Source organism: Syngnathoides biaculeatus, chromosome 13 (assembly GCF_019802595.1).
Source record: "Syngnathoides biaculeatus isolate LvHL_M chromosome 13, ASM1980259v1, whole genome shotgun sequence".
Taxonomy (NCBI): domain Eukaryota; kingdom Metazoa; phylum Chordata; class Actinopteri; order Syngnathiformes; family Syngnathidae; genus Syngnathoides; species Syngnathoides biaculeatus.
The window spans coordinates 28,840,918-28,866,934 of NC_084652.1; the positions used below are offsets into that span (position 1 = coordinate 28,840,918).

Consider the following 26,017-nt stretch of genomic DNA (forward strand, 5'->3'; position numbering starts at 1 on the left):
TTCAAATTGATGGCCACGATCTTCAAAAGAAAAGCTCGTGCAAGGCATCTCTTTTTATCGCCACCTTTCCCTTTCTTCGTCTCGCCCTCTCGCTCGCCGTTCCTTCTCATCCATCTCTCTTTGCGCTTTATGTTCCTCTCGCCGGTTCCATCGCTCTGCTCTGCCGAGTAATTTGGTGGCTAGTGAGTCCTGGGCCAAATCTGTCACCGCGGCCATCGTAGCAAACAACTCAAGTGATTTCCCACCGGGGTCGGGGGGGGGGGAGAGGACACTTCTAATCACTTCCTCGGGGAGACGACGAATGGGAAGAACCACCAACAAGTGACTGAGGAAGAAAACCGGGCCGAGACCATTAGGTGAATACAAGCTCCAGTGCATTTTTCGACATCATCCATCCAGTTTCTGTGAGGCTTATCCTCACGAGGGTCGTCGGGCATTCGGCGAGATTCGACCCCGGTCCTCAGAACTGTTAGGCCGACGCTCTCCAGCTGCGTCGGCCGTTCAGGCACGGTGTGGCCCAGACAGGCGCGTCCTCGCAATTGGACAAAAGTGTTTCCGACCCGGGTCGATCCTATTGCCGGTCTGAGGACTTCGGCGAGCCGCTGAATGCGCGACGTCTGCCTGGCGAATGCATCGGAAAGAACCGGAGAATCACCTTGGAGAACTCCGCTGGGACCCGTAGAACTCTGCTGCGTCTGCTTGATGAGGTGCCGGCCAGACAAGACTTGAGAGCCGCAGCTGTGCAAAACGTCTCCTTTGCTAACAGCTCGACTTGAATTGACGGCCGCTGGAGTTGCCTTCTGTTCTATTATTTATGCCTGCGTTTGAGTAAAGTGAGAGACGGGTGGGGCGTTTTTGGACCTGGATGTTCACGGGGGACGACGACTTACAGTATATGTCATAATCGCCCTTTTAGTTCAGTACAAGCCTGTGTTGAATGAAGTACTTCAGCTCCGCCTGTGAGATCATCCGAAGTGGAAAAAGAAAAGTCAAAACTGCGTAAAAACCGAGTGGAAGACGGGATGGATGAATGCAAAATTATGACCCACTAAAGTCATTCGCTGCGCCGCCGGCACGAGCGCCCCCTGTTGGCCAGCGAGTGTGCCGCCAGGACCGATGACCCACTTGAGGGTTGAGCGAGGGGTTTTCATTTCTGCTCCCTCCACTGCGATCGTTGTGGACAACGCGCATGTCGTGTCGTGATGATCGAGAGGAAAGTCGCGTGTTGCGTGGCTTCACCAAGACTCCGCCCACCACACCGGCCTCCCCCATGGAGAGATTTCAGGTGATGGAAATGCTCACGATGCGGCCGTCCGACCGCCCCCACGGTGTGTCCTCTGCGACACGGTCGGATGCGATGCGGCGTTGGCGGCTCAAACGCCGACGAGCGACGAAGGTCGAGCTGAAAAGTCAAATTGACCTCGCCGCGCTGAGCTTGAAAATGTATCGGCCACCGACGTCTTTCGTGATGCGTTCCTCAATTTCGAAACGATTTCAATTTCTCGGCAGCTGTCGAAACAACGACTGACGCCGCGCAGCTGCGGGCAGCGGCAGCAGCCGACGGCCGATTTCCGACCGCTGTCAAATGTGAGCCAACGTCTGAATTTTGTTACGGGAATCAGTCAAGAGTGACTCCTTTCAGTCTTTGTACTGACGACACATTCCTTGAACAAGTTCACTGAAATGAAACGATCGCCCAACCACCCTGTCGTCCGGTGACTGAGCCCGGAGGCCAAAAGTCTTCTTCCTGTCCGATGTCAACGCATCTTAAGTCACCCATCGTGCCACCCGATACTTTCCACTTCTTACGCGAATCGGTATCACGAGTGCAGAGATGGAGATCCTTAGTATGATACTAACAGCCAGGTTAATGTCACATGGCGTCACCAAGCACCAAATTAAGGGATTTGGTGATACAGTACACTTGTCACATACGGTAAGTCTTGCCGGAACTGCATTATTTGGTTTTTTTTTTCACGGCGGGTAACCAACTTTGAACCACAAATGAATATGTTTCCGGAAACAACCGCGCGCACAAGAGCCCGGATAACCCGGAAAGTGCGTCGCCGCACGCTTGAGGGCGGGGGCGGGGTTAAAAGATAAGCATGAAGTAATATTTTGAAGAAAAAAAACTTTCCTACAAGATAAAATAACACTGTTCAATTTGCAATGTTGCAGTCAGTAGCAACAGTGGATAGAGGAAGCAATTCCCGTACGCCGCATAGATAGCATGCAAGAGAAGACGTGTACATTCCAGAGCACGGAAACCTTCTTCATACATACATTACATTACATTACATTACATTACATACGTTTCATTTCAATCAAACAGTGGACTCCACCTCTGTCGCAACATCGTGTTGCGTTGCAGAAGAATTCGGAACAGCTATCGCGACTCAAAAGGATTTCTGTGAGCCATAATCAGGCTAAAAGAAAGGCATAAAGTCCTTCGTTCCATGCATAACAGTACTTGTCCAAATCTGCCTCCCGACACTGTATGTGGAAAAGTTTTGGGCCGAAGAAAGCCATCAAGCTCGACACTGATGTAGCTGTTAGCGGTGCTCGTATTCAGACGTGCTGATCATCGTCATATCAAAGGTCGCAGGGCACGTGTCAACTTTCATCTCTGCCTCCAAGTGTCGCACTCTGATTGGAATGTGTTCCGTGCGAGCAAGCGCTATGAAATGTAATCTCCATCATGCGTACATTTGCCGGCTCGAGCCACAAACTCATCGAGGGCGCAATTTGGGTGTGAAACGCAAAGACAATGAATGCCGTTGCATATTATTTACATCACAATGCTGCGAGGAGATGGAAAGCCACCAGCGCTGGCAAATTAATCCGGGTCGGGAAACGACGCCAACAGGTGCGGGCGGACAAAAAAATGCAAATGTTGTTTGTGGAATCTTCCTCTCGGAGGCTCTTCTTGTTTGTGAAAATTGGGGGCTCAGGTGCAACAAATCTTGCAAATCTTACGTGGCCGTCGGCGCGGCTTGGGGTCCTCGGGGCCCAGAACCCTCCCGCCCCTGCCGAGCTGGCTTTCGGCTCTGCTGCTGAGGGCTCTCGCCGCCAGACAAAGTTCAAGTCCACTATTACAAATCCCAGTCTCTGATTATTGCACATTTCGCTCTGTGGGGTTAGCTTCGTCCCTCGGGATTTGAGTTTTGCTATGAGAGGCTCATGCTTGGAATCCTACTGCTCGATTGCTCGTCGTCATCCCCCCCCCCCCAACGCACTCAGCTCCACAAACCCCTTTGCGGTCCCATCAGTCTGGCATCTCTTCTTGTCTGTACAGCACAATGAACCCCCAAATTCTAAGGAAGCAACCTCGCAGGCCACCGCCGACAAGCATCTTCCTGACCAAAGCCAGATCCATCAATATGAATATTTTCATCACGGAGACGGCGGCTTCATTCACAAATCCCCAACGCTAGTCGACCGCTCGCCACACCGGCAGGATGGAACCAGCGGGATCGTCGACACCCGCTGCTCTCTCGCAGCCCTTTTTTATGTACCGAGGGAGCTCACCGTAGTCATTGTGATTGCTATTTACATGCTAACGTTAGCATAGCACTCAGCCGTCCGCTCGCGACTGTACACAAACGGCAGCTCACTTCAGCCAAGCGTGCTTAAAGACTGTTCTCCCCAAATTCGTCCAGTATGTGAAGTGTCCCACCAGAGAAGAAAAACCCCCGGATCATATCTACTCCAACATTCAACACGCATTCAGGGTTGCCCCCCCCCCCCCCCCCCCCCCATCTCGTTGGATCCCAACGGTTTGCATGTCCTTCACCCTCCGGAGGAAAAAAAAAAAAAAAAAAACATCTCCCGACTTAGACAAACAAAGCCGATTACAACACAGCCCGAGACATTTGAATCCCGTTCAACCAAAGTACAAATGAAGTCAATTCAAAGGACGTGATTTTCAGCGCATAAACTGCACGTCGTTTACATTCCACACTGTCTAAATGTGAAAACATATTCTGATATTTCTGACAGGAAGCAGCGGATGAGCCGAGGCTAGCGAACCTGCTGTGGAAATAGTCTCATTCTTCTCCTCAGCCGCCGTCGTGGGCGGCGTTCAATCGGAATCAATTGATCCGTTTCTTGTCCTCGTTCCTGTGTTTAACCTTCCTGCCGGAGATCATTGATTGCTTGTTGAACGCGACGACGCATTGTGGGTGCAATAAATTGTCCAAACGAACGCGCTTGTGTTTCGAACAGGTGAACGCGGCTCAATAAAACCGCCGCGGAAAGAAATGATAGCAAATTGGCTCACGGGAGCACTTCGCAGTCGCTCCCGAGTTTAGATTTTTTTTTTTTTTTTATTGTTCCAAGGCCGTCTTGGTCCCTGAGCGCCAATGAAGCGCACAAAAGAAGAATAATTTCCCGGTTTCCCCGCTCCTCCTCGACCTCGGATTATAATGAGCTGGAGGCGAGCCGCCGACAAGGAGCAAAAGCGGCGATGGGGATCGCATCGCCTTCAATGCCAGTCAACACGCTGGCCCGAGAATTCGGAATATTGCTGCAGCGGGTCTCCCGCCTTCACGTGCACGCTTTAAAAAGTCTTTCTTTTCACGCACAGAGGCGCCTTCGACCGGGTTTTCGTCATTTTAAACAGCCACACAAACCTCACTCGTGAATTTGACAGCTCGATCGGGCCTACCCGGGGAATCCATCATGTTAATTGTCTAGAACTAGAAATATGAAGCGTACCGATGAGCTGAAAGTGGAGCCAATGTACGGTCCGCCACAAGCGAGTCGTTCTTCGAACTTCGTGGTTGGCGATTCGCCGAGGAGAGACACACCGCGCAGCGACGGCGGGCGTAGATGAGGCGGCGTCCCCCGTCCTCGCCCGATCTGCGTCCTGCGGAAGATGGCGGGCGACGCGGCGGACTGGAGAAGCCTGGATGGAGGGAGGACAAGAGCTCATTCGGGGCGATCCGATGCGATCACATTTGAGCCAGAAAGAGTCACGCGAATCTTTTTCAATCGCAAACCCAATGATAACTTTTGTGTTTGCCTTTCAAAAATGAAGGAGAAGAATGAGGGAAAAAAACATTTGATATCAGTAGAAAGGAAAACTCTTTATCAGTCGGGATTTTCTTTGAGTCAGTAGAAAAACTGGCTAACATTAAAAGTAGGAATTGTATGTACTCATACAACTCTTGGAGGAAATCCTAAAAGACATTTCGGATTTGCACGTCCCTTTTATTCCAATTCCCCTTCAAGCCGTGCTGGTTGTGTTAAATGTTCAAAGTGCGGCAGGCAGGCAGGCAGGCTTTAGCGTAGCATGCTAGCAGGCTATCAAAGATGCGTTTTAAGCGCCTTTTAACTTGTTAAGTCAAATTACATTTGAAAGTTTCTCTTTTTTTTCGGGGCCATAACTTTAAAAAAAAAAAATCACCTCGCCGCCGTTATCCAACCGATCGTCTAAATTGTTCCTTTTCGAGTGAAGCGATTTAGACAAAAAGGAAATAAAATATCAGCACAAGACAAAAGCACCAACTCCTGCTAATAGCAAATGTTTGTGTGTAATTCCGTTTTTGCATCCTTGGAAAAATAAAATCATCGCATGGGAGAATTGCGTGGATTTGTTCGGCGAAGTTAGCTTGCGGGCATGCGTGAGGCCTTCGGGGACGCATTACAGCACATTACAAAACAGGAGGAGAAAACATCGCTTAATAAAACATTGAGCAAGGGGCCGCGAGAAGCTTTCTATGTTTCTAATGTTATAGCAGCATTGAGCGCAATTAATGACGGAAATAGTTTGTGCTAATCCGAAGATTTCTCTTTAAAACCGCAAGCGGGCAGACACGAAGAAGAGTGTAAGGGAAAGAGAGGACGAACGAACGAACGAACGAAGCCACGCGTGCTGGCGAGAGGGCCTCACTTGCTGAAATATTAATAACGTGACACTCGTCAGGCGGATTCACAGCGGCACGCCAACAAGTGACGACGCCGGGCGATGATGACATTCAGCCTGCCGGAGAAAGAAAGTGGAGGGGGGAGGGGGGGGGGACACACACACTTCCTGTGCACGACGGCCGTCATCTCGAATGAGCGGCCGCTTTCTGTCACGTCAACATTGGCGCTTTTCATTTTCATGGAAATTACCAGCTGCCTGCCGTCACCTCTGGAACGCAGAAACAAAACCGAACTCACGAGGTCCATAGAGTGTGCGTATGTGCCGTCGAGTTTGACGGGGCGAGCGGCGTGACTCCACTTGATGAGACGCATTTGTATGCGCGTCCCCGCGTACGTGGTTCCGTCGGTTTAGCCGCGTTAGCATTCATGAAGAATTGAGCACAATTGAAAGTGTCTCGTAATTTGCATCAAGTCCAACGCGTCTGCATTCACCTTCTGGTGGCTGAAATGAAATCGTGTCATCAAAGTGTAATGGCGGCGGGGCTCCTTCCCTTCGCAGGAGTGCGAATCCTTTTGCTCGCACCTCGATGAGAAATGAACCGGCGGCGGCGCAGCTGCAGAGCGTCGCTCTCACAGTTGTGAGGGCCGGGGTTCAAATCCCGACCCCGCTGGTGTGACGTTTGCATGTTCTCTCCGTGCCTGCGTGGCTTTTCTCCGGGTGGGCACTGCGGTTTCCTCCCACATCCCAAAAACATGCATTGATTGGAAACTCTGTGCGACTGTTGTCCGTCTCCGTCCGTGTGCCCTACGACCGGTTGAGGGTGCAGCCCGCCTTCCTGCCTGGTGACACCTGGGATTGGCTCCGGCACTCCCCCACCCCGCATGGGGATAAGCAGCTCGCGCCGCTGAATTGTCTCTGGCCCCGCCCCTTTTGTTTTGACGGGCAAATGAGATGCGCAGGCGAGCGGAACTCATTACTCACCGTCACGGCGTCAATGACGGGGGTCATTTATAAATAACAGCCGTAAGGAGCTCTCGCTTGACGTCCCATTTGCCGTCTTTTGCCACCGAGCTGCCTTCTCCCGTTCTGCCGCATTATCGCCACCTTTTGGCCTTCTTGGCTAAGAATAGAAGATACTGTACATACAGAGGGGAGCATCTGTCAGGCGCCGGCGTACGTGCTCCTCCCTCTCGGGAGATGCACATTTCCCATTTCTGCAATTTAATGGCTGGCAGCTTCCGCGCGGGTGGAACCGCAGACGGCGTCGTAGTTTGCCTTGGGAGTTGGGCGCTAAAAGCGACACGGTCCACCGAGAAGGGGTCACGTGCAACTGGGCACCGTGCGGGCGGGCATCACCCGGGAATTCCAGAACGCCCTCAGTCTGGTATGTCACCAAGCATTGAATTGAACGACGCCGTCTCTACTTGCGATATTATTCTTGATTTTCAGGAAAATGGATCAAATGTGCTGCTCCTCCGCATTGAGAGGAACCAGATGAAGTGGCTTGGGCATCTGATCGGGATCGCCGTTACTTTTGATTGTTTTCGGCGAGACGGTGCAGCAATTGCTTCACTCGTGAGCTTTGATTTACTTTCTGGATCTAATGAAAAATGGAAAGACAGATGGATAAAAAGATACGTTGGTCATCCCAAATCAACCCAATATTTACAATACGCAATTCTATTAATAATATAGGAACGGGCAACAAAGCAGCTTTTAGAATTAACTCAACTAAATAAACTAAAAGATTTGCTGATCTTTGCTTCGTGTAGTGGTTCCCTAACCCGACCACCAACCCGATTTGTGTCTGATATTGTCACAAAAAAAGATGGTGCCGTGGTACAACCGCCTGACTACGTTCAGTACCCACTCGGTGACTGAGTAAATCCCGAACTCAGTTGGGATTGGCTGCAACTCACCCGCCATTCTGAACGGCGTCAACGACGAGACAAAATGCCTGCAAAGATAGAATGACGGACAGACTTTGTGAAATATAATACACCGACTTGTACAGAATATGAAAAATGCAAGCGTTATATTGCACACTGAAAGTCATATTTCAACAATAAGCGAGTCCGCAAATTGAAAGGCAAAGATACGGACACTCTAACGGTATAAAAACTTTTTTCGAGTGTAAACATGTCAAATGTGTCCATGATTGCACATTGTCCAAAATTTATTTTCTCACAAACCATGAACAATTGTAAAACATAAAAGATGGATTGAGCCCGTAATCAACGCTCAGAAATGATTTTCTCCATTGAGCCGACAGAACCGCAGCCCAACGCGAGAGTGCGAAACGATCGTCGTTCGAACGAGTCCATTAAGGTGAAGCGCGGTCCAAAAACGGGCCGCCCGCCTGGCCGAATCCCGAGAAAAACAAGGAAATGAATGATGGCCGGGCTCCTCTTCAAGCTGGCGTTAATTATCCGCAGGCAGCCACATGGGAGAGAGCGATGGCTTGTTTTTTTTTTTGTTTTGTTTTTTCTCTGCAGGGAGGGGGGCAACCTGAACCTTGCCCTCAACCTCGCGGGCACGCGCGCACACATCGACAAGTGTGCTCGTTCATCATCATGATGTCAGTGCGGAGTCGGCAAAGAGGAGGGGGGAAAAAAATCCCCGCAAATCCCCAGATGGAGTCTTTGTGCGGGTGTGCAAGACGGAGAAACCCCCCCGCCCCCCGCCACTCGTTCGGGTTTAAACTGGTCCCAACAATTAAACTAGCGGCTGACGGGCATCAGCTGGTCAACTGTCGGCGAAGGAAACGCCATATGTCATCCCCCTCAACGAGCTCCTTTCGAATAGGAATTTTGGCGTTTGCGTGCACGGCGACGTCGTGCCGTCCCGCGAGGCCGGTAAAAGCCACGCGCGCCCAACGAGCTTGCGCTTTACCATGAAAAGATTTTGCGTTTCATTAGTGCGCTTTTATTAAACGGGAGGATTGCAGTCGCAATAACAGCCGATTTGGATTTCACCTTAATACGCTTTGGAACGCCGACAACGCTTCAGGTCGTTTGCACAGCCGGGCGAAGCATTTTGCGACATGTGCGCCAATCGACGTTTAAAAAGGACGGAAAAGTCGTGTGGATTAAATTATCGTTTTTGACACGTGGACGAGCGTGACGCATTTTGGACGACAGCAGAAGTCGCGGATCGGCCAACTTCGCCGAGGGCCTCCCGGCCCGTGTCGGGGACCCCCCCCCCCCGCGTACTATTCTGATATTCAAAGTTACTCATTTGAACTTTGGACGTCTCGTTTGGAGTCGGCAGCGAGCGCCAAGCCTTCCGTCTGCTCTCGTGCGTCAACTCATTGCTTCCCAGATTGTCGTCAAAGGCGCCTCCTCCGATCCGCTTTGACGGCAAAGGTGAGCCGACCGGGCCGGCCCGACGTCGCAATCGAGCAAGTCATCTTTGGCGGGTGTAATGAAAGTCTTTCATGTGGCAAAGATGCAGAAGGCCAACGAGGACCGCAGACTTCATTCCCGGACCAGCTTTTTTTTTTTTTTAATGAGTTCCCTTTTCCTTCTTTTTATCCCAACTTAAAAGTCGGCCAGACATGAAAACGCCATTTGCATTTGAATCCAAATCAATTTCACAAATTCAAAGGTGGAAAAGTTGTAGCGGGCGGTCCACGCGTCAAACATCGCTTATGAACATTTGCACGTGCGCCAAGACATTCAATATGCAGTGTAAAATCTTGGTGGGGGGGGGGGGGGGTGTGTGTCACGTGCGGGTCTGTAAACGAACCACAGAAGTCACGACAGGACCACACAAAGCTTTCCCGACGGCGTCTCAATCTCTGACGCACTGGCAAAGGTCAAAGGTCCCGGGCTTAAATCTCAGCTCGGTTGGGCTTTTGTCAAAGTAGCTGCAGACGCTCGTTTGTTATTTTTGGTGTCCTGCAATTGGCTGGCGACCAGTCTGGGGGTGGAGTACTTCATTCTTGACCATTTTGCAAAGCAACTGAGTGAGCTGCTAACGCGCTAACAAGCAGTAACTACAGTACGCTCGCTCCCGTATCATCGTATTCTGACGCAAATACTGCAGTACTTTTCAATCAATCAACCAAAGCAATCGATGCAAATCCACAGAGGCGGGCGGGCCAGGATTTGAACGGCGGTCCTCAGAACTGTCAGGCCGACGGTTCTGATCGGTTGCACACCGGGCCGCCGTTGTTAGCTAGCATGAGCTGCATTTAGCAATCAAATGGTCTCCTTCAGTCCACGTTATCGCGAGATAATTTGATCTTTTGCCAGTACTGATCAGAAATTTCCATTTGCAGCTCATCCATATTGCACGATTTTTTTTTTTTTTTTTAAATCCTTGCAAAATGTATCATCAATAAAAAGTATTCTCTTGTAATGGCACGTATTTTTTTTTAAATAGTTACAGGATATGCATCCGGCATATGTACGCACTGAAAATGACAAATAATTGACATTTTTTTTTCCCCCCTCCGTGTCCCACAGTTGCAATTTGGACGAGGTCCATTTCTAAAGTGTACTAGTTGCGCTTTGTGCAGAACTCGGGAGCACTTTTAAGGACAAACTTGTTGTCCCCCCCCCCCCTGTTGAAAGAAGCCAGTCCGATCTTTCTTTTGGTGTTTTTACGGAGTCGCAGTACACAATCTTGCGTGGGCCTCGAAAAATGAGGGATTCCTGTCGGTCCTGGGGGGTTGCCTGCCAGGGAACGGCTGGCGTGAATTGATCTTAAGCCCCACCCAGAGCGTTCTTTCAACATTGAACAATAAATTGTTCATCTGCAAACGATCGCGCGGCGTTGGATTAACTCCTCTGAGCTTTGGAGGCTCCGCCCGCCTTTGCAAGCGCACCCCTTCGGACCAGTCAACGCCATCTTCCTCCTCCTGCATTTTCGCAGGGCGAATTGCAAACAATACTTTGAACGGGAGAAGCGAGGAATTCCTGTGCGTACTGTCGAGCGGCATCATGAAAATCGAAAGACTCTCGGGCAGACGCTACTGCGTGTTTGCAGAACAAAATCATCCAATAATGTTGTTGACTTCACGATCCGTGTTTAGGGTTCGCCACTGCGTCTTCACGTAACTTTCTGGAAATAAAGATTCATGTCCCGCCACCCTTGTGAGGATGAGCGGCTCAGGAAATGGACGGACGGCTATTTCTGCGCGCGTGACACAGTTAGCAAAGGCGGTTCAGAGGGAAACGTTGACCTAAGTTGAGTTTCGCAAGTGTGCTCGCTCCAGTGGAATCGTTCCGTCGCCGGCCGCTTTGGACAAATCTGTTCTTTCAACAGCGGAAATCTTTATCGCCGCACGCCAGATGTCCTGACGAGCGGGAGCAAACGCGCCTGTTCAAGCACGATTACTAAATGCACTTATCAGACACAACGTTAGGTACAGACGCCCGAGAGATATTGCGGTCCGGATCAAATGGATAGTCATGTCCGCATTTGGCATCAGAGAAGCGTTCATTTCAAAAAATGTCTGCGTTCATTTCGGACTCAACCACAATCCAACCAAAAACGTCCATTTGCACCTTTTCCACCAGAGAGCACGATTAGGCCAAAAGCCGAGTGATTGATCCGATGAGTCCGTCAGTTTGCCACGTCTACCTTGTCCCGATTTCCATCCGAGCAATCTCAAGTCGGCTACGCTAAAACAAACGAGAAGCAATGTTTTAGAAAAACAAATGGCGCCCGGAGAGTTGCAACGGCGCACAACTGGGACATGATTTGACTCTTGTGTATCGAGTCATCCTGTGGACGCGCACCACCGACGGATCGGCGCCGGCCGACGCCAGATCCCGCGAGACCTTTGCCAAAAATAAATGCCATCGATTAAACCAATGCTGACGTCCTCAAAGGCTCGTTTTGATCAATTTACTTGAAACCAAAGTGAATTTTTCCATCTTTTTTCTTCTTCTGCCGTTTTATTTCTAAGGAGTGGGGGGATGAATAACTGGCTAAGTAGACTTCAAAAATAGGTCGACGCAGAATTGGCCAGAAGCAACGTTTCATCGTTACATTGTTGGGCCACTGATAAACTTTGCCAAAAATGACAGATGAGCGTCTCGAAGTGATTTTTGACAGTTCAAATCGATTTGTTATTTGGACCGAGTGAAATTCAGGCAACAGAACAAAAAGAAAAAAAAAAATGGAAGATTCTCAAGATATACAAGAACCGAGGTTCCTCCGTGTATGCAATGATAAGACGAGGCCGAAATGTTACGATTGTGCCAAACGACAAATAATCTCATTGTTCAGCATCCGCATCGATACGGTCCTGTCCTCATAACGGACCTCTGAGGCCCACCATAACCGCAACGCGTCTCTGGCCATGGCCAAAAATGACGATTGGGAACGCTTGCCTCGGTGTCTTGGTACGTGACGGGTTCCGATCCCGACCGCCGGTCCACAAGACCAAGACCGTAGAAGTTCTCGGGATTCCTCGAATTCCAACATCTTCAGCTTCGGAGCCGTCGTCCCGATTTATTCTTTGGCCCGACTCCTCTCGCGCTGCGACATTTGTGTTCTGGTCCTCCTTTTCATTGTTTGGGAAACGTACGTCACGCCATCGCCGATGCGTCCGCTCTCTTCCCGGGCGTATCATCAACTCGCGGCGTTCCTCTCGGGCCGTCTGGACCTGGAAATGGGACACCTACACAGATCCAAATGCAGCACTGCGTTATTCAGTGTTGCGGGGGGCATAACAGTGTTTGCCGTATGGATCAAACGTCATTTCCCAACTGCTCGCGTAAAGGCAACACTTGGGGGGGGGGGGGGCACCGCAGAGTACGATTTCTGAACGTCTGAAATTATGCCGCAAAATTGAGCCGTTGTGGGCTGTGGTCCAAACTAATTGTCAGCAGAATCACAAAGAATTGTCCATCCAGGACATTTAAGCGACTTTGAGTTCAACAAAAAGTCGTGGAAACAAGCACCTGCGATCATGCTCGCATACTTTTGCAGCTCATTTGAATAAAGAGTCCAAAGATCCTGAATGAAGTTTGGCCTCACGTCGGGATTTTCAGTCGTTGGGATCCAACTAAGTCGTTGGCTCTGCTGCTGTGGGCATCGCTTCCGGAACAATCCTTCCCACTTTAGTTGCCTTGTTTTTGGTTTTTTTTTTTTTTTAGATAGCTTTCAAAACGATTCAGGTTTTTTTTCCATTTTCCATGCTGTCCTTGAAGATGAAAAAATGTAACCTGGTCACGGCTGCTTTGCTGAACATTTCTAAGAGGGACATAAAAATAATAAGAGAGAGAGAGAGAGAGAAAAATGAAAGCCTCCCCATACACAGAGTTCGGTTCTCTGCCCGTGACTCGGCAGCACGTTTGGTCGCGTTCGCTAACGGCGTCAGCTCCCGAAAACGGCCACGGACTGAAATTTTCTTCACGCGGGAGGTGGACACTGCTTGTCGTTATTGTTGTTGATGACAAAACAATGAAGGAAAGCTGACCAAATTGGTCAAAAATGGAAAAATGAGATCGACGATGCGGTCGTCCCATTTTCGTGGAGGTTCGTGAAGTCCGTCCGCTTTGTGACAAACCGCAGAGAAAATGAAAGCATTTTCGCATTTTATGGGCTTTCATGTGGCAACCGGAGTTGTTGTTGGCAGGAAGCCGTTTCATTAGCGCGGGATCAGCTTTAATTAGCGCACCCGGTTTGAGGGCTCTCGAAGCTTCCGGAAGTCGACCGAATGAGGAAATTAACAACTTTCTCCGCCGGCTCAATAGAACAGCAGCGGATTGAACGCAACTGTTCGTTCCTCTTTGCCCGTTGAACGCAACCGATGCCTGTCGTCCGTCAGCCTTCAGTCATATTCGTATTCATTCCGCTGCGGTCCGGAACATTAGAAGTGCTTTTTGTTCTGGGTTATTGCTCCGGGCACATCCCGAAAAAGAAAACTCTAAATTGCCCATAGGTGTGATCGGGAGCGCGACTGGTTGTTTGTCTACGATGGGCTCGAGCGCTCCCGTGGCCCTTGTGAGGATAAGCAGCTAAGACGGAAACAAGGAAAACCTTACAGCTACAATAATGGAAAAAAAAAAAAAAGTACTAAATATAGTATACAATGTGATCAAGAAGTGATTGGATATATTTGGGAACGGACCCGACGATCTTGTCATGCTGCTGGTTTCCAATCCACCTGCACCGTGCTGAAGTTGATGACGCCCAGTAGAGACGTAGACGTGGGGGACGACTTGTCCTTCGCTCGATGGTCGTCCTTGATGCCTCGTTCCCGCACTCCCGTTTGCCTGACTTCCGCTCGCCTGTCCACCGACCGCCCTCGTATTACTTCTGCCCGATCTCAGAGACCTTCCTCTGTACTGTCGTGCATTTGGCTCCACCCTCGAGCTCCGTTTGGTGACGCAGCTCTGACCACCCAGGGTACGCGTGTGCCCCCCAACCAGCTTTGTTTACTGCTGCTTAATTCTCTTCGTCTCTTCTCATCTTAATCATGCAGTTTTGCCTTACCTCAACCCAGGTCCCCCCAACCCCCCCTTTTTTTTTTTTAATTTGTGCGGCCGATGATGTGGCCGGAAGCTGCGCCATTAGAATAAATATTTGTCACGGATTAGCCTGCTGACACCCGACAGCCGGCCGGCGAAGTCGCATCTGGCGACGTCACCCCAGGTTGCGAGCGTCCGTTTGCAAAGAAGTAAAACGCTGGCTCATTTTGCACATGTTTACATTAATTGCACGGGTCTAATCTGCTCTGGCCAAACTTTCAAACCGTCGCTAAATTTATCGTGTAAGACATATCAAACTTCAAGGTTTGTCCTCACAGAGTGGCAACTGAGGACATCTCAGTGATTTCTTTTTTTTTGAATTCAAATCTCCCCGCGCCTGCGTAGCTTTTCTCCGGGTACTGTGGATTCCTCCCACATTAAACAAACAAAAAAAAAAAAAACCCACACGAGAGGTGCGTTGAAGACTAAATTGATGCAAATTCAGATGTGAATGGCCGGCGAGCGGTTGAGGGCGTACGCCCCATCTCGCCCCAGAATCGGTCGGGGTGTACGCCCGAGACGCTGCTAAGAAAAAGTAAGCGTGTCGTCGATACGCATGATTGGCTCTCTTTATCGGGGACATCATAGATTGACGTCTTCAGATGAGGAAAGTTATTTATTGCTTTAGATTTAGAAAATCATGTCACTGTGATTTCACATCATTGGTGTAGTGGCGATAAATAAATGTGACCAAATACTCACAGTCGAGCCGCGGAACAAAAATTCATCAGTTTTCCGTAGGGCTTATCCTCAAGCTGGTCGCCTCTTCGAAGGGGGGGGGGGGGGTGGTGAACACCCCGAACTGGTCACCAGCCAATGGCGGGGCACATAGAAACGAGCAATCGAGTTTTCAAAGTTATTTACGAAGAGCAAGCCTCGTCGCTCATCCAGTTCTTCATCTGCTTTAGGGCGCGACGACACCTCAGGTGAACCGTACTCATCTGGAGACACCCCTCGATCCAACTGCGCCTCGGCTGCATAACTACGATCGCCAAAATGAAAGTTCTGATGAATCTGACCCAAGAGTGACTGAACGGGAAGTGAGAATGTTTGCAATATTGCAAGCGAAATGACGTGAAAGCGGATTTGTCCTCATTTTAAGCAAGACTTTCTTTGGAGTCCATTTGGGCAAATAATGCAGTTGGTCGAAATGAAAATTTGCGGCTTTGAGTGATTTTGACTTTTATGGAGGGGGATTTTTGGTCCCCCCTGTAAAACTTTGAAACCAACTGCATGTTTGGAACCATTTGTCAGCGAGAGAGGAAAATGGCGAACACGAGTTGCGATGAGACCAATTAGAGTCAGCGGTAAACTATTCCAGCGTTTAAAGTAGTCCAGATAGTAAGGTACAATTAAGACTAAATGGGTCGGAAACCCTGAGGGGAGATATTAATGCCAAGATATTTTGTATTGCCAGCGCAGATGGGGAGCGAGGGGGCCGTACTTTCGTCTGTCGCCGCTTTAATATTAGTTTTATTCTAAATCGTTAAATAGCTGAAGACTGCAGAGGAGCTTGAATTCGGTTTTCTTCTTCTATGTACATCCGTTGACGTACAAATGGATGGATGGATGGATCCGGGGGGACTCGGATGCACCAGACGTCGAATGGGCAACGATGCCGCCAGCGACGCAGTCGGGAAATTGCTCGGACGTCGGGACCAGGCCCGCTCCCTGGCATGGGACTTCGGGGGAAGTCCCACCCACCTCAGGTCCCGTCCCGGTTGCTCGGTGCGGAACCCTCACATTCCTTTGATGTCATCAAGTCTTCTCGCAAAGCAGGGGAGGAAACGGGACAAGCAGCGGGAAATCGGGTCCAAGAGTACAAGTCTTAAGTCACCACTGAAACATTTCGACAGGGGTTCGATCTCTCATATCCGCGGTTCGGCGTTGCAGTGGACGAGAGAAGGAATAGAAAAAAAGGGGCCTGCTGATTTCTTTCGGGCCGGAACATACGCCGCAACTGAGTCGGCAACCCCCGGGAATATTTTTGGGAGGATCGGGACCTTCAAAGCGCATCTCAAGTCGTGCAAGTTGGCCAAGTCTTGCTGCGGCGTTTCCTCCTAATTGCCGGATTTTGACTCTCGCCGTTGCTTGTGGGACAACATGGCGAGAGGGGCGTGTCAAGCCGGGGGGGGGGTGGAGACAACGCGGCTATCTGATTGGCTATTATCGTACGAGTGATTGACAGGTCGGAAAGGTCCGTTGGCTGAGATGGGGTCACATGAGGACAAGCGTCATAAAAAAATTTGATGTTTTTTTGTTGCTGGAATTCATTTAGAACCAAATGAGCTCACCGTTGTGCAGCAAACTTTTTTTTATTTTTTCGCCAAACCCTGCAAAATCTTCACCTTGCATTGATTTGTCCCCTGAAGAGATTTGCGGCACTTTCATCGCAACGACTTCGTGTGCTCATTCGCTGAAGAGCCAAGAAAGGAACTTAAAGGAGACCTAATGTGCCTCCCCCCCCCCCCCCGCCCTTTCTAACTGCTCCCAGGTGGCTTCATAAAAGAAACATCGATGCGCTTCTCAAAACGGCAGAAATTACAAAAATGCCTAAAAAAAGAAGCCCTGGCTCTCCTTTTCTTTTTATGAATTCCAATAACAGCAACACAAATTGAAAAAGTGAAGCACAAAAGCTTTTAGTAGCCAATTCTGCCGCGTCAAATGTTCAGCGGTTTGTTTCAAGCTGCTGTGATCCCCGCTTATTATAAATTCAACACCGTCAGGGATCATCAACTGTGCCGTTGACTCATTTTAATAACGAGTCGGATTTGCCGCTCAAATGTGGGATTTACCAAAAAAGCGATAATCGGGGGGGGGGGGGGGGGGTGGCGTGAGATCCCAATTAAGCAGCAAATTCATCTTCTGCAGAGATCAAAGATGAATCAGAGGAAGGAAATTGGGGGGGGGGGTGTTAGAAACTGTGAAAAAAGGGGGAAACTATGAATCCTTTCATTTAAAAAAAAAACAACTATACATTCATAAATTCAGCAGCATTGAAGCAAACTGGGGGGCAAATACATACGAGTTGAATTGCAACAGCATGTGTGTGTGTGTGGGGGGGGGGGGAGGGAGGAGAAAAGCTCCCCCAACAATTTAAAAGGCGTTTAAAAACACGCGCCACGAGGTTCCGTCACCTCCGTTTCGTCGCACCAGCTCGCCGAATGTGCGGCAGCACAACTTTTTCTTCTTCTTTGCAAAATGTCCACTGAACTTTTTGGCCATAAAACGCACCCCGAAGACGTCAACGTGCGCATTTCGCATTTCCCCGACAGGCAGCCTTATTTTTTGGTTTGTGTTTTGTTGACCGCGTGAAATTGAAGAGCTCCGAGGATTCGGGAATGTCTTTTATTTCCTTTTCTCTTTGAACAACAGGCCCGAATATTGGGCACGTCGGCCGAGTTTCATATTGATGACTCCTCTTTGAGGGATTGGATTGAAAAATAAATCTGAAGCCTTTCGGCATCTCCCTAAATAAACAGTAGGCGGAAAAAGTCCGCACACCCCTATACAAATGCCGTGAGACCAAGATGAAGCCTTTCAAAACTTTTTGCAGCGCAACTGGGATGAAGTTCTTGCACAAGTATGCACACCCTCTCCTCACTCAGGCTGCGTGGATGTTGAGAATGATTCCGTCTCGTGTCACAAAGGAGCGGATGCAGAACCTCGGAATACGTGAAGTTACCCGACTTGACTTTTTCTTTTGCTTACAAGAAGCCTTGAAGGTTCTGCAAAACACGCCGCTGTCCTCGGCATACTTTGCTTGTAGGCATTAAAGATGTTTTTTGTTTTTTAGACTAAAACCAGTGCATGTATTCACCCTTGAATACTTTTGACACTGAAAATTTCAATTAAAACAATAACCTGGGTGTGAACGGACATCTTTCTTTCTGACATTGACGTATTAAACCATCCGTGTCACGCCTACTACTTATTGTACTGGCCTGGTACGAATACTTGCCGATGAGCGCTGCTGTCGTATTTGCGCCCTGAGTACCTTCAGCGCAGGTTGCCTCAGGCACATGTTGCCACACGCGTTCGCGAGCTTTTGAGTGCGTTTTTGCATCTTGCCCATCGCCCGGCCACAGAACTTGCCCGAAATTCCTTCAGTGGTGTGTCTCATTTGTTGCGCTTCGTGGCAATTTCACTACTGCGTTGCATTTTCTCCACGCGATGACGACGAGCCTCGCTGGTGTTCGATGTCATATTCTTCTATATCCACAAATCCTTTTGCGCTTTTCTCCCGGCTGATATACCTTTTGAACGTCGACATTTTTCTGATCTTCTGTGGGTTGCGCTACGCGGCTACAAAAATGTCGGGAAAAGCCGACTGGAACAACCGAAAGATGATTTGGGATCGATCAGAGGCACTTTACATGCGTTTCGACTCCCACGTCGAATGCGAGTGGGTGTCCAAAACTCCCCCCCCCGGATGATTTGTCAGAGTTTCAGTTTTCAGCCTCTGGGCAAAGCGGAGTACTTTTTATCTGAAGTCGAGCGCAGCTGTGGCTGGGACCAATGAGAGGGCATAAAGTTGCCATTATTAGCTGCCACCGTATCGCTTGGTGTGCTCAGTTCCACCAAAAGCTTTCCAATGCGTTCGAGGTAAGAAGGGTCGTGCCAGCGATTCCCAGAGCAGTGCAGCTCTAAAAGTCTCCTCCTTTTGTTTTATTCCACTTTACTTTGCTGTGCACATGTTCGTAATGGTGCCCCCGGGCCGTTTTACAACACTAAGCATGCACAAATACTGCACGTATTTGACGACGGAGAGGTAAAGTTTGAGTCTTTGCAATTTGGGCCCGGGACCAAATTGCTCGTAAGTGCCGACGCAGATCCAGTGGAGGAGGTCGGCGTGTAAACGCACGCGAGCGCTCGCTTCAATTGAGACATAACAAATTGCACTTTTTGAAGACTTCTGGAAGGTGCTTCTGTGTATAAATCATGTCCAAGTCATCAGTTTGGAACAACGTGAAGAAAAGAGCAGAGGACGTCGCTCCAAAAATTGCAGCACTGAAAAGTGAATCTGACAAGTTGGCCGCGTGAGGGCCAACCCGTCATCATGTCTGCTGTGGACAAGTCTTAAAAATTCAGTTTCCTTCTTTTTTTCCCACGATGAGCTCATATTTTGTGCTACTTCAGGGCAGTCCAGAGGTGGGTTTTAAGACAGCCGCAGACGTTTCCCTGACAGCCTGCAAACGCGTAGCAGTTGGCAATTAGACTCGCGTTAGTGGAAATCGCGGCACCTTTAACCAAGACACTTTTGATACAGCAGAAACATTTTCAGATTTCTGTGCGACAGGTTTCGTCTGGCTTTAAAAACGTGTTTGACAATAAATAATACGCAACAATTGGCTTCACAAACTTTGACAGAATTTCATAATCCCCACTCGTCTTTATAACAAGCTTTCCTGCAGGTTAGGGCCCAAAATTTCAAAAGAAGAAAAATAAATGGAAGAGGAATTATGAAAAGAAGCCCGATTTAGGATGGTCTGAGCTGAGCGCTCCTTGTGATGACTGCGCACGTCTTACGAACGGGGGAACTCTGGGTATGAAGCAGACGCTAACTGGGAAATCCCCCAGTGTCATAATTCCCCTTCTTCTACTTAGAGGGAGCTAACATACACGATATCCTAACCTAACCTTAAAACAAAAGTTGATTAAAAAAAGACATACACGTATACGTCCGTTCGCTGTGTTCGTCTCCGAGTGGCACCTGTTGAAGCATGGATGGGGATGCTTCAGACTGGCTCAAAGTTTACAAAACGTACGCGCATGCACTTTGGTCGCACCGGCGAGGAAGTGACGTCTGCCCACGCTCGGCCACGCTCGGCCCTCCTTACCTTCTTCACCAGCCGCCCGTCACGGAGGTAGCCAGCTCCCGTGTCTGGGGGGATCGGAGCGCTGTAATTTTTCTCCTTCTGTGGCTGACGTTTGCCTGTGTGTGTGAGTTTGGAAACAACAACATGAGCAACAAGCGCCGTGCTGCAAAAAGGGAAAAATCGTCAAATGGCAGCACAATTTGTAGTTGCGGATGGCAAAATCTTCTCAAAAAAGGGACATTTCAAGGAATTACAAATTCCTGAAAGGAGGCCCAACGCTGGTGCTACTAAGAAAGCGCAGCGTTGCCCTCCAGGGTGGTCCGGCCACAAACAGACAAGGCCTGAGATGGTGCCAAAAGTGCCTTTTCGGGGCCATTTCCTCGCAAGTCTAATTATTGCCACATTAGTCTTGAGCAAATAGTCAACACGCGCGGCTCGCTAATCTTGCAATCAACAAAACGGGTGGTACCACGGTCGTATTGTGGGTCCAAAGTCGTCCAACATCCGCGTGCTGGCCAGCTGCAGGTTCCAGTCGCACGTCTCCAGCAGCGTTCGACACTCGGACTTGCTCCGCAGACCCAAACAAAACAACTGCTCCACCTACCATCAAATCGAGCCTTGATGAGAACTCGAGGCGGAAAGCGGAGGTAGGATGCTTTTTTTTATTGCACGATATAATAAAAGTCCCTTTTTTTTTTTTTTGCTCGCTGCAATGACAAGAACTTTTTAAAACCGCTCGCAGTCCAAATACACGGCCATTTCGATTGAAAGCCAAACCTCGGGATGGCCTTTCCCTTTATCTTCTAAACTTTCTGCCGGTTATTATTAGGAAACATTTAAGTGCCCCCCAGAGTCCTGTACTATCCACACACAGCGTTCGTGAAGTGCGCTGTAAGTAAAGCCGAACAGGAGGAGGAATATTTACAGCCCGCTCATCGCGGCGGGAATGGCCTGCGTTTCCCTGAAGGATCAACAAAGCTCGGTCGCAGCCTGAGAGGAAGCCGCTCGGAAAAAAAAGGGGAAACTGCCGAGCTTGGACGACTTCCCCTTTGCAGTTACAGTAGATGCCGCTCGTAAAAATGTTTTACGGCCCGGAAAAGCGCAAGAGTTGACCTGGAATGCACCCAATTGGGTCGCTGCGGAGTGTTTAGCAGCCGAGGAGCGAAGTTGCCTGGCGGTCTCGTATCGTGCGTGCGGCCTACGCGTTGATGGGAGTTGGGGTGGCTGCGACGTACTACTTGGGCTCGTCACAAAATAACCGTTGCCCGGTCGACGGACCGACCGAAGCGGTAAAAATCCAAACATCTCGTCTTTTGATGGATGTCAGATATGGAGAAAGGAAATTCTCAGAACTTTGCGCGGCGACGGGAAAATTCACATTTGTTCTCGTCGTGATTTGGATTATTTTGGGATCAGAGGATTACAAACAAAGTAATTGTCATAAGCAAAGGAAAAATAATTCTTGCCTTGAGGTAATGCACAGCTTTGTGAACATTCCAGTTGTGGTCGCGGAGGGCAGCGCGGCACTCCTCCGTCGTCACGCCGTGAACGGCCGCCTGCACCTGACGGACGCGACAATGACAAATGTACAACTTGACACTTTTTACATGCAGCATTTTGCCTTTGTTCACAATGAGTTACGTCCTCTCTTGCTCCGAGACCGCTGCGGCACCGTCATTTCCGGCCTACGAGCTGCGACTTTTTGGACACGCTTTCAACCCTGCAGTTTATGCAGTGATTCCACGCTAGCATGAGCGGGCCACCACCGTTAGCGAGGCGCTAGCGCACTTAGTGCGGCGCTAGCGTTCAACTTTCTGTGTACCGAGGCTTATAACCAGGCCGGGAATTACGGGAGTATATATTCTAGTTGAGTCAGAAGCATTAGTTCTAAGTCATTTGGCCTCCTCCCTGTCCAAACTAAAAACAAAATGTCATGGAGCATTGAAGAAAATCCCCATGGATGAAGGTATCCGGTTCACGCCGCTTCCTATTTGCCTTTCCTTCCTAACCGGTGTACCGTACACACAAATATTTGGAGTCGAGATTCCTCCAATCCTCAACAGCATTACCAATTTGACTCTGCCAGCCGAGTTCCCGAATCCGCCAGTGCCGGGACAGGAAGCGGCGCTCGCCGCCGCACAAGTAGCAGAGGGACGAAGCCACGTCTGCGGCGCGGGACCGCCGTTGTCGTCGGGGGACAAATTGGCCTTCGCCTCCCCCGGCGGGACGACCTCCTGCCCCTGCGAAGCGCTGAGCAACATGGGTCGAACCGTGGCAGTGTTGGCCTGCCGAAGGTGGCCGCCGGCGCTCTGGCTCTCGGCCTCCCTGAAGAAGCGGTCGTATGTGTCGAGGTAGGGCGGCCTCTCGGGCAGAAGGTAATAGTGCGTGTTGCTGACTTTTCGTCCGTCGCGGACTATGGGGAGGATGCAGGGGCCCTTGTTTGCAAACTCCTTGCCCGGCGCCTGGATCACTTTGGGTGCAGCGTATGTGGGATCAGCGGCAGAGCTGTGCGTCGTGGCCACGAATTGACCAGGAGAGCTGGAGAGGGAGGAGCCAAAGGTGTGCGCCGAGGGGCAGGTGGTAAGGGGGAGGGGCCGCGGGGACCCCGCCTCCGGGCCCTCGGGGCCGGGCCGCGACAAAGGCTCCCTCGGCGGGATCTGCGGGGGCCGGTGCCGCTCCGAGCCCCAAATGTCCTCCGTGACCTCGGGGGACAGCGCGAGGTCGGATGAGTGGTCGCCTCTTTTAGTTGGGCGAGGGGGGATGGGGACGCGAGGTGGGATCTGGGGTTGGAGGCCCGGCCACAGACGCGAGGCTGAACTCTGACCCGTCGCCACGTCGAGCCTCCTCATGCACTCTTGCTGCAGTTCCCGGAATATTTCCGCAGACTGGGAAAATGAGGTGGCGGGGCCCCGGTCGAGGTCGAGGTCGAGGTCGAGGGCCGGCGGCAAGCCCTCCTCCGCCTTGTGCGGGGACGGCAGCTCCTCCTCTGGAAAAGGGACTTCCTTCTGCTCCTCACCGCGCCGCATCTCCATGCCATTGATGGAACTCACCTGTGAGCGCCAAGAAGATGTACAGTATGTCATGAAAACTCATTTTTTATACTTTCGACGCATATTGCAGAGTGACTCCAGTAAACACCGCGTCGACAAATGCATAAAAGAGAGAGAGCATATTCATTGATTGATTTCTCGGGGGCACCTCAGCAGCGCTCAGGCAGCGGAGCGAGATTCCTCGGGCAGCCGAGCCGAGAAGGGCTGAGCTACTGACAATTGCCAAAAGGCCTTTGAATGTGCTGCCCCATTCACTTTTTTATGGGTTGCTGTCCAAACGGACCTGTCAAGGAATACGGCGACGGAACTGGCAAGTGTGGAAAAAGGGAATGGCTGACTGCTGGGATGGCGCTCTCGAGTCCATTATTTTCGACACCGCTCGCTAACAAAAGCGAACGTTCGCTGCTCGCAAAAAGTTCTGGCCGCTGGGCTTTCCAGTGAAACTTCTGCAGGTGAATTAAATTTGATTTTCTCAAAAACCTTTTGCCAAAGGGGCTCAATATTTCAGTAATTGTTTGCGCAATTTGCCAATCTCGCATGACTCAAGCAAGACATCTCCAAGGACGTCCACCTCTCTGCCTTTCTCGGATTACAGTCCGTGCAATTTGAAACTCGGTGGCAAGCGCTGTTGATCAATCGTTAGTTGTCGTCTTGCTCTCAAAACGTGGACAGCATGGCAACGACGGCTGTTGATACGTGAGCAAATTCTGACTGACGTCCGTCGGCTGACGAGTCAAACGCCTGCTGATGCTAATTTTACGCGCGTCGGAAAGTTCCACAAAAAGCACCGAAACATTGAAAATGTGCAGTCAAACGTGGAGAACGTGAAAAATAAAGATTGTCTGTAAAGGTTACAGCCCATCTTAAGATCATCCTGAAATTCCACACGACATACCAAAAATCATTTTTGGGGGAAGTGTGTGTGTGTGTGTGTGTGTGGGGGGGGGGGGGGGCTGACATGACATTTTGCCACCGCACCTCCATGTCGTCTTCGTCTTGGGCGACATCGTCGTACGCCGGGGGTCGGGGTAAGGGTCGCGCATCCCAGTCCACGACGGGCGTGGGGTGAAGGGGGCAGGGCAACGACCTGGAGGGACTCTGACCCGGTGTCCGGTCCAAGAGATTCTCCGCTCCCAAAGCCAGGTTTGCCAGACGGAGGATCGGGATTTCGGCCCCAGGTGACGGGGACGGTGTGGGCGGGGCAAACTCCTCCCCGAAGTCGATGAGGGGCACTTCTCTCCGGGGGTGAGGGTTTGACTCCAAAGTCTTGTCACTCCCCTGTTTTGAAGAAGGGAGCCGGGCCGCGGGTCGAAGTTTGAGGCCTTTGACAGAGCTCGTCTTCCCAAGCGCTGCAGATGTCGAGTCGTCGTCCTGATGCACCGGATCGTAGCGAGGCTCTAAGGAGAAAGGTGAAAAGCTGCTCATTACTTTTGTAGGTCCACGGGAAGGGCAACCGGATGGCTGGCTTCAATGTTGGGAAGAGACAGAAGAAACGACCAGACGAGACGAAGAAGAGGAAAAACATACATGAGGGAGGTGCACCTTGGAGAAGAGGAGCGAGAAGGGAACAGAGAGGGCTGAGAGAAAGCAGACTTACTCCGGATTGCCATCCTTGGTTGAGGAGGCCGACGGGGGGGCTCTTCTGGAAAGAAAATACAGTGCAAAGAAAGGACAGCGAGGGGACCGCAAAAGCTGCTCTCCAAGCAAGTCGCCCGGACGTGAATAGGAATAAACGGACACCGGAGAAGTAGTAGTAGCAGCGTTGAAAGACCCATTCCATCTTTTTGCTACATTTTTCCTTCTGACGGGCCACACGCACCCCGGCCGACTGCAGGGCACGTACAAGCATTCACAATCACACCTACGGACAATTTGGAATCGGCATGCGGAAGGAAAGCCGGCTACCCGGGGAAAAGCCGGCACAACTACGACCACTTATCCTATAGGTTTAGATCATTAGTGCAAAAAAGAAAAATTGTTCTCATTACAATTGTTGTGGTCAGTAAAACGGCATAATTGTTATCAGGAACTGTTGCCCGACTTCCTTTCATGAATTGAACAATGGGGAAAACAAACCCATTCAAAAAAAAGGAACAGAAAGGATCATTCAGAAACGTCGTCATGCGTACGACTATGACAAACTTGCATGACTCACTTTTGGCTCGCCCCTGTAGCCGAGTGGGCCGAGCCGCACCGAGGCCCAAACCGAGAACATCGGGAGGATCCATGGGATTCCCAAGATACAAGCTGAAATGGAAAGAGGGGGCGGGGCCTTAGCAACAAGCTTCCGTTGCAGGCGGCCGCTGCCATCTACTGGTAAAAGTGTCACAATGCGATTCTTATGCATCCATTTCTTGCTGTACAGCAAGCACACACAAGAGTGGCGTTCATCCACTTGCTCAGCAAAAAAGAAAAATGCAATCTTTACTCATCGATCCTGTCCGGGAAGCCCCAGCCGCGACGAGGGTTGGCATCTCCGTGACCCGTGTGGATGAAGCTGTTCTCGAGCGGTCGGCTGATGTCGTGAGCCGAAAGACCCGCCACCGAGGTCACCACGTGCCTGGGAAACGGGCCCACTTTCAGGGTACGCTTGTTTTGACCTCGCCACCAATAGTTCTCGGCTCTGAAGTAAATTGGAACCAAACAGAATAGACATTTGTTTGTTCTTCACAGTCCACAATTTCAAGGTTTCCTCTGTGCGATGACACAAGAACAACATTTGTTCATGACTAAGTGAAAGAAATACATTCGAATCGTACGATAATCGAGGGCACCGCCAGACTTGACCTC

General features: G+C 50.3%; 1 protein-coding gene across 14 annotated transcripts in view; it reads right to left on the bottom strand.

Moving 5' to 3' along the window:
- Positions 1 to 4,338: 4,338 nt before the first annotated feature.
- Positions 4,339 to 26,017, bottom strand: part of LOC133511366 (activated CDC42 kinase 1-like) — a 43,085-nt gene continuing 21,406 nt past the window's right edge. For 2 of the 14 annotated variants that reach the window (XM_061840213.1, XM_061840223.1), the window contains 9 exons: positions 25,656 to 25,850; positions 25,383 to 25,474; positions 24,825 to 24,869; positions 24,206 to 24,624; positions 22,247 to 23,227; positions 21,644 to 21,739; positions 20,647 to 20,777; positions 20,199 to 20,293; positions 17,366 to 19,547 (listed from right to left, as the gene is read on the bottom strand). In XM_061840213.1, coding sequence (XP_061696197.1) covers positions 20,218 to 20,293; positions 20,647 to 20,777; positions 21,644 to 21,739; positions 22,247 to 23,227; positions 24,206 to 24,624; positions 24,825 to 24,869; positions 25,383 to 25,474; positions 25,656 to 25,850 — 2,035 coding nt within the window. In that variant the 3' untranslated portion in view covers positions 17,366 to 19,547; positions 20,199 to 20,217. Of the gene's footprint in view, positions 4,907 to 6,504; positions 7,470 to 7,788; positions 7,827 to 11,577; positions 12,504 to 13,054; positions 13,079 to 17,360; positions 19,548 to 19,576; positions 20,072 to 20,198; positions 20,294 to 20,646; positions 20,778 to 21,643; positions 21,740 to 22,246; positions 23,228 to 24,205; positions 24,625 to 24,824; positions 24,870 to 25,382; positions 25,475 to 25,655; positions 25,851 to 26,017 lie in introns of those variants that run through there. The other 12 variants (XM_061840222.1, XM_061840219.1, XM_061840220.1 and 9 more) reach the window with 10 other exon arrangements.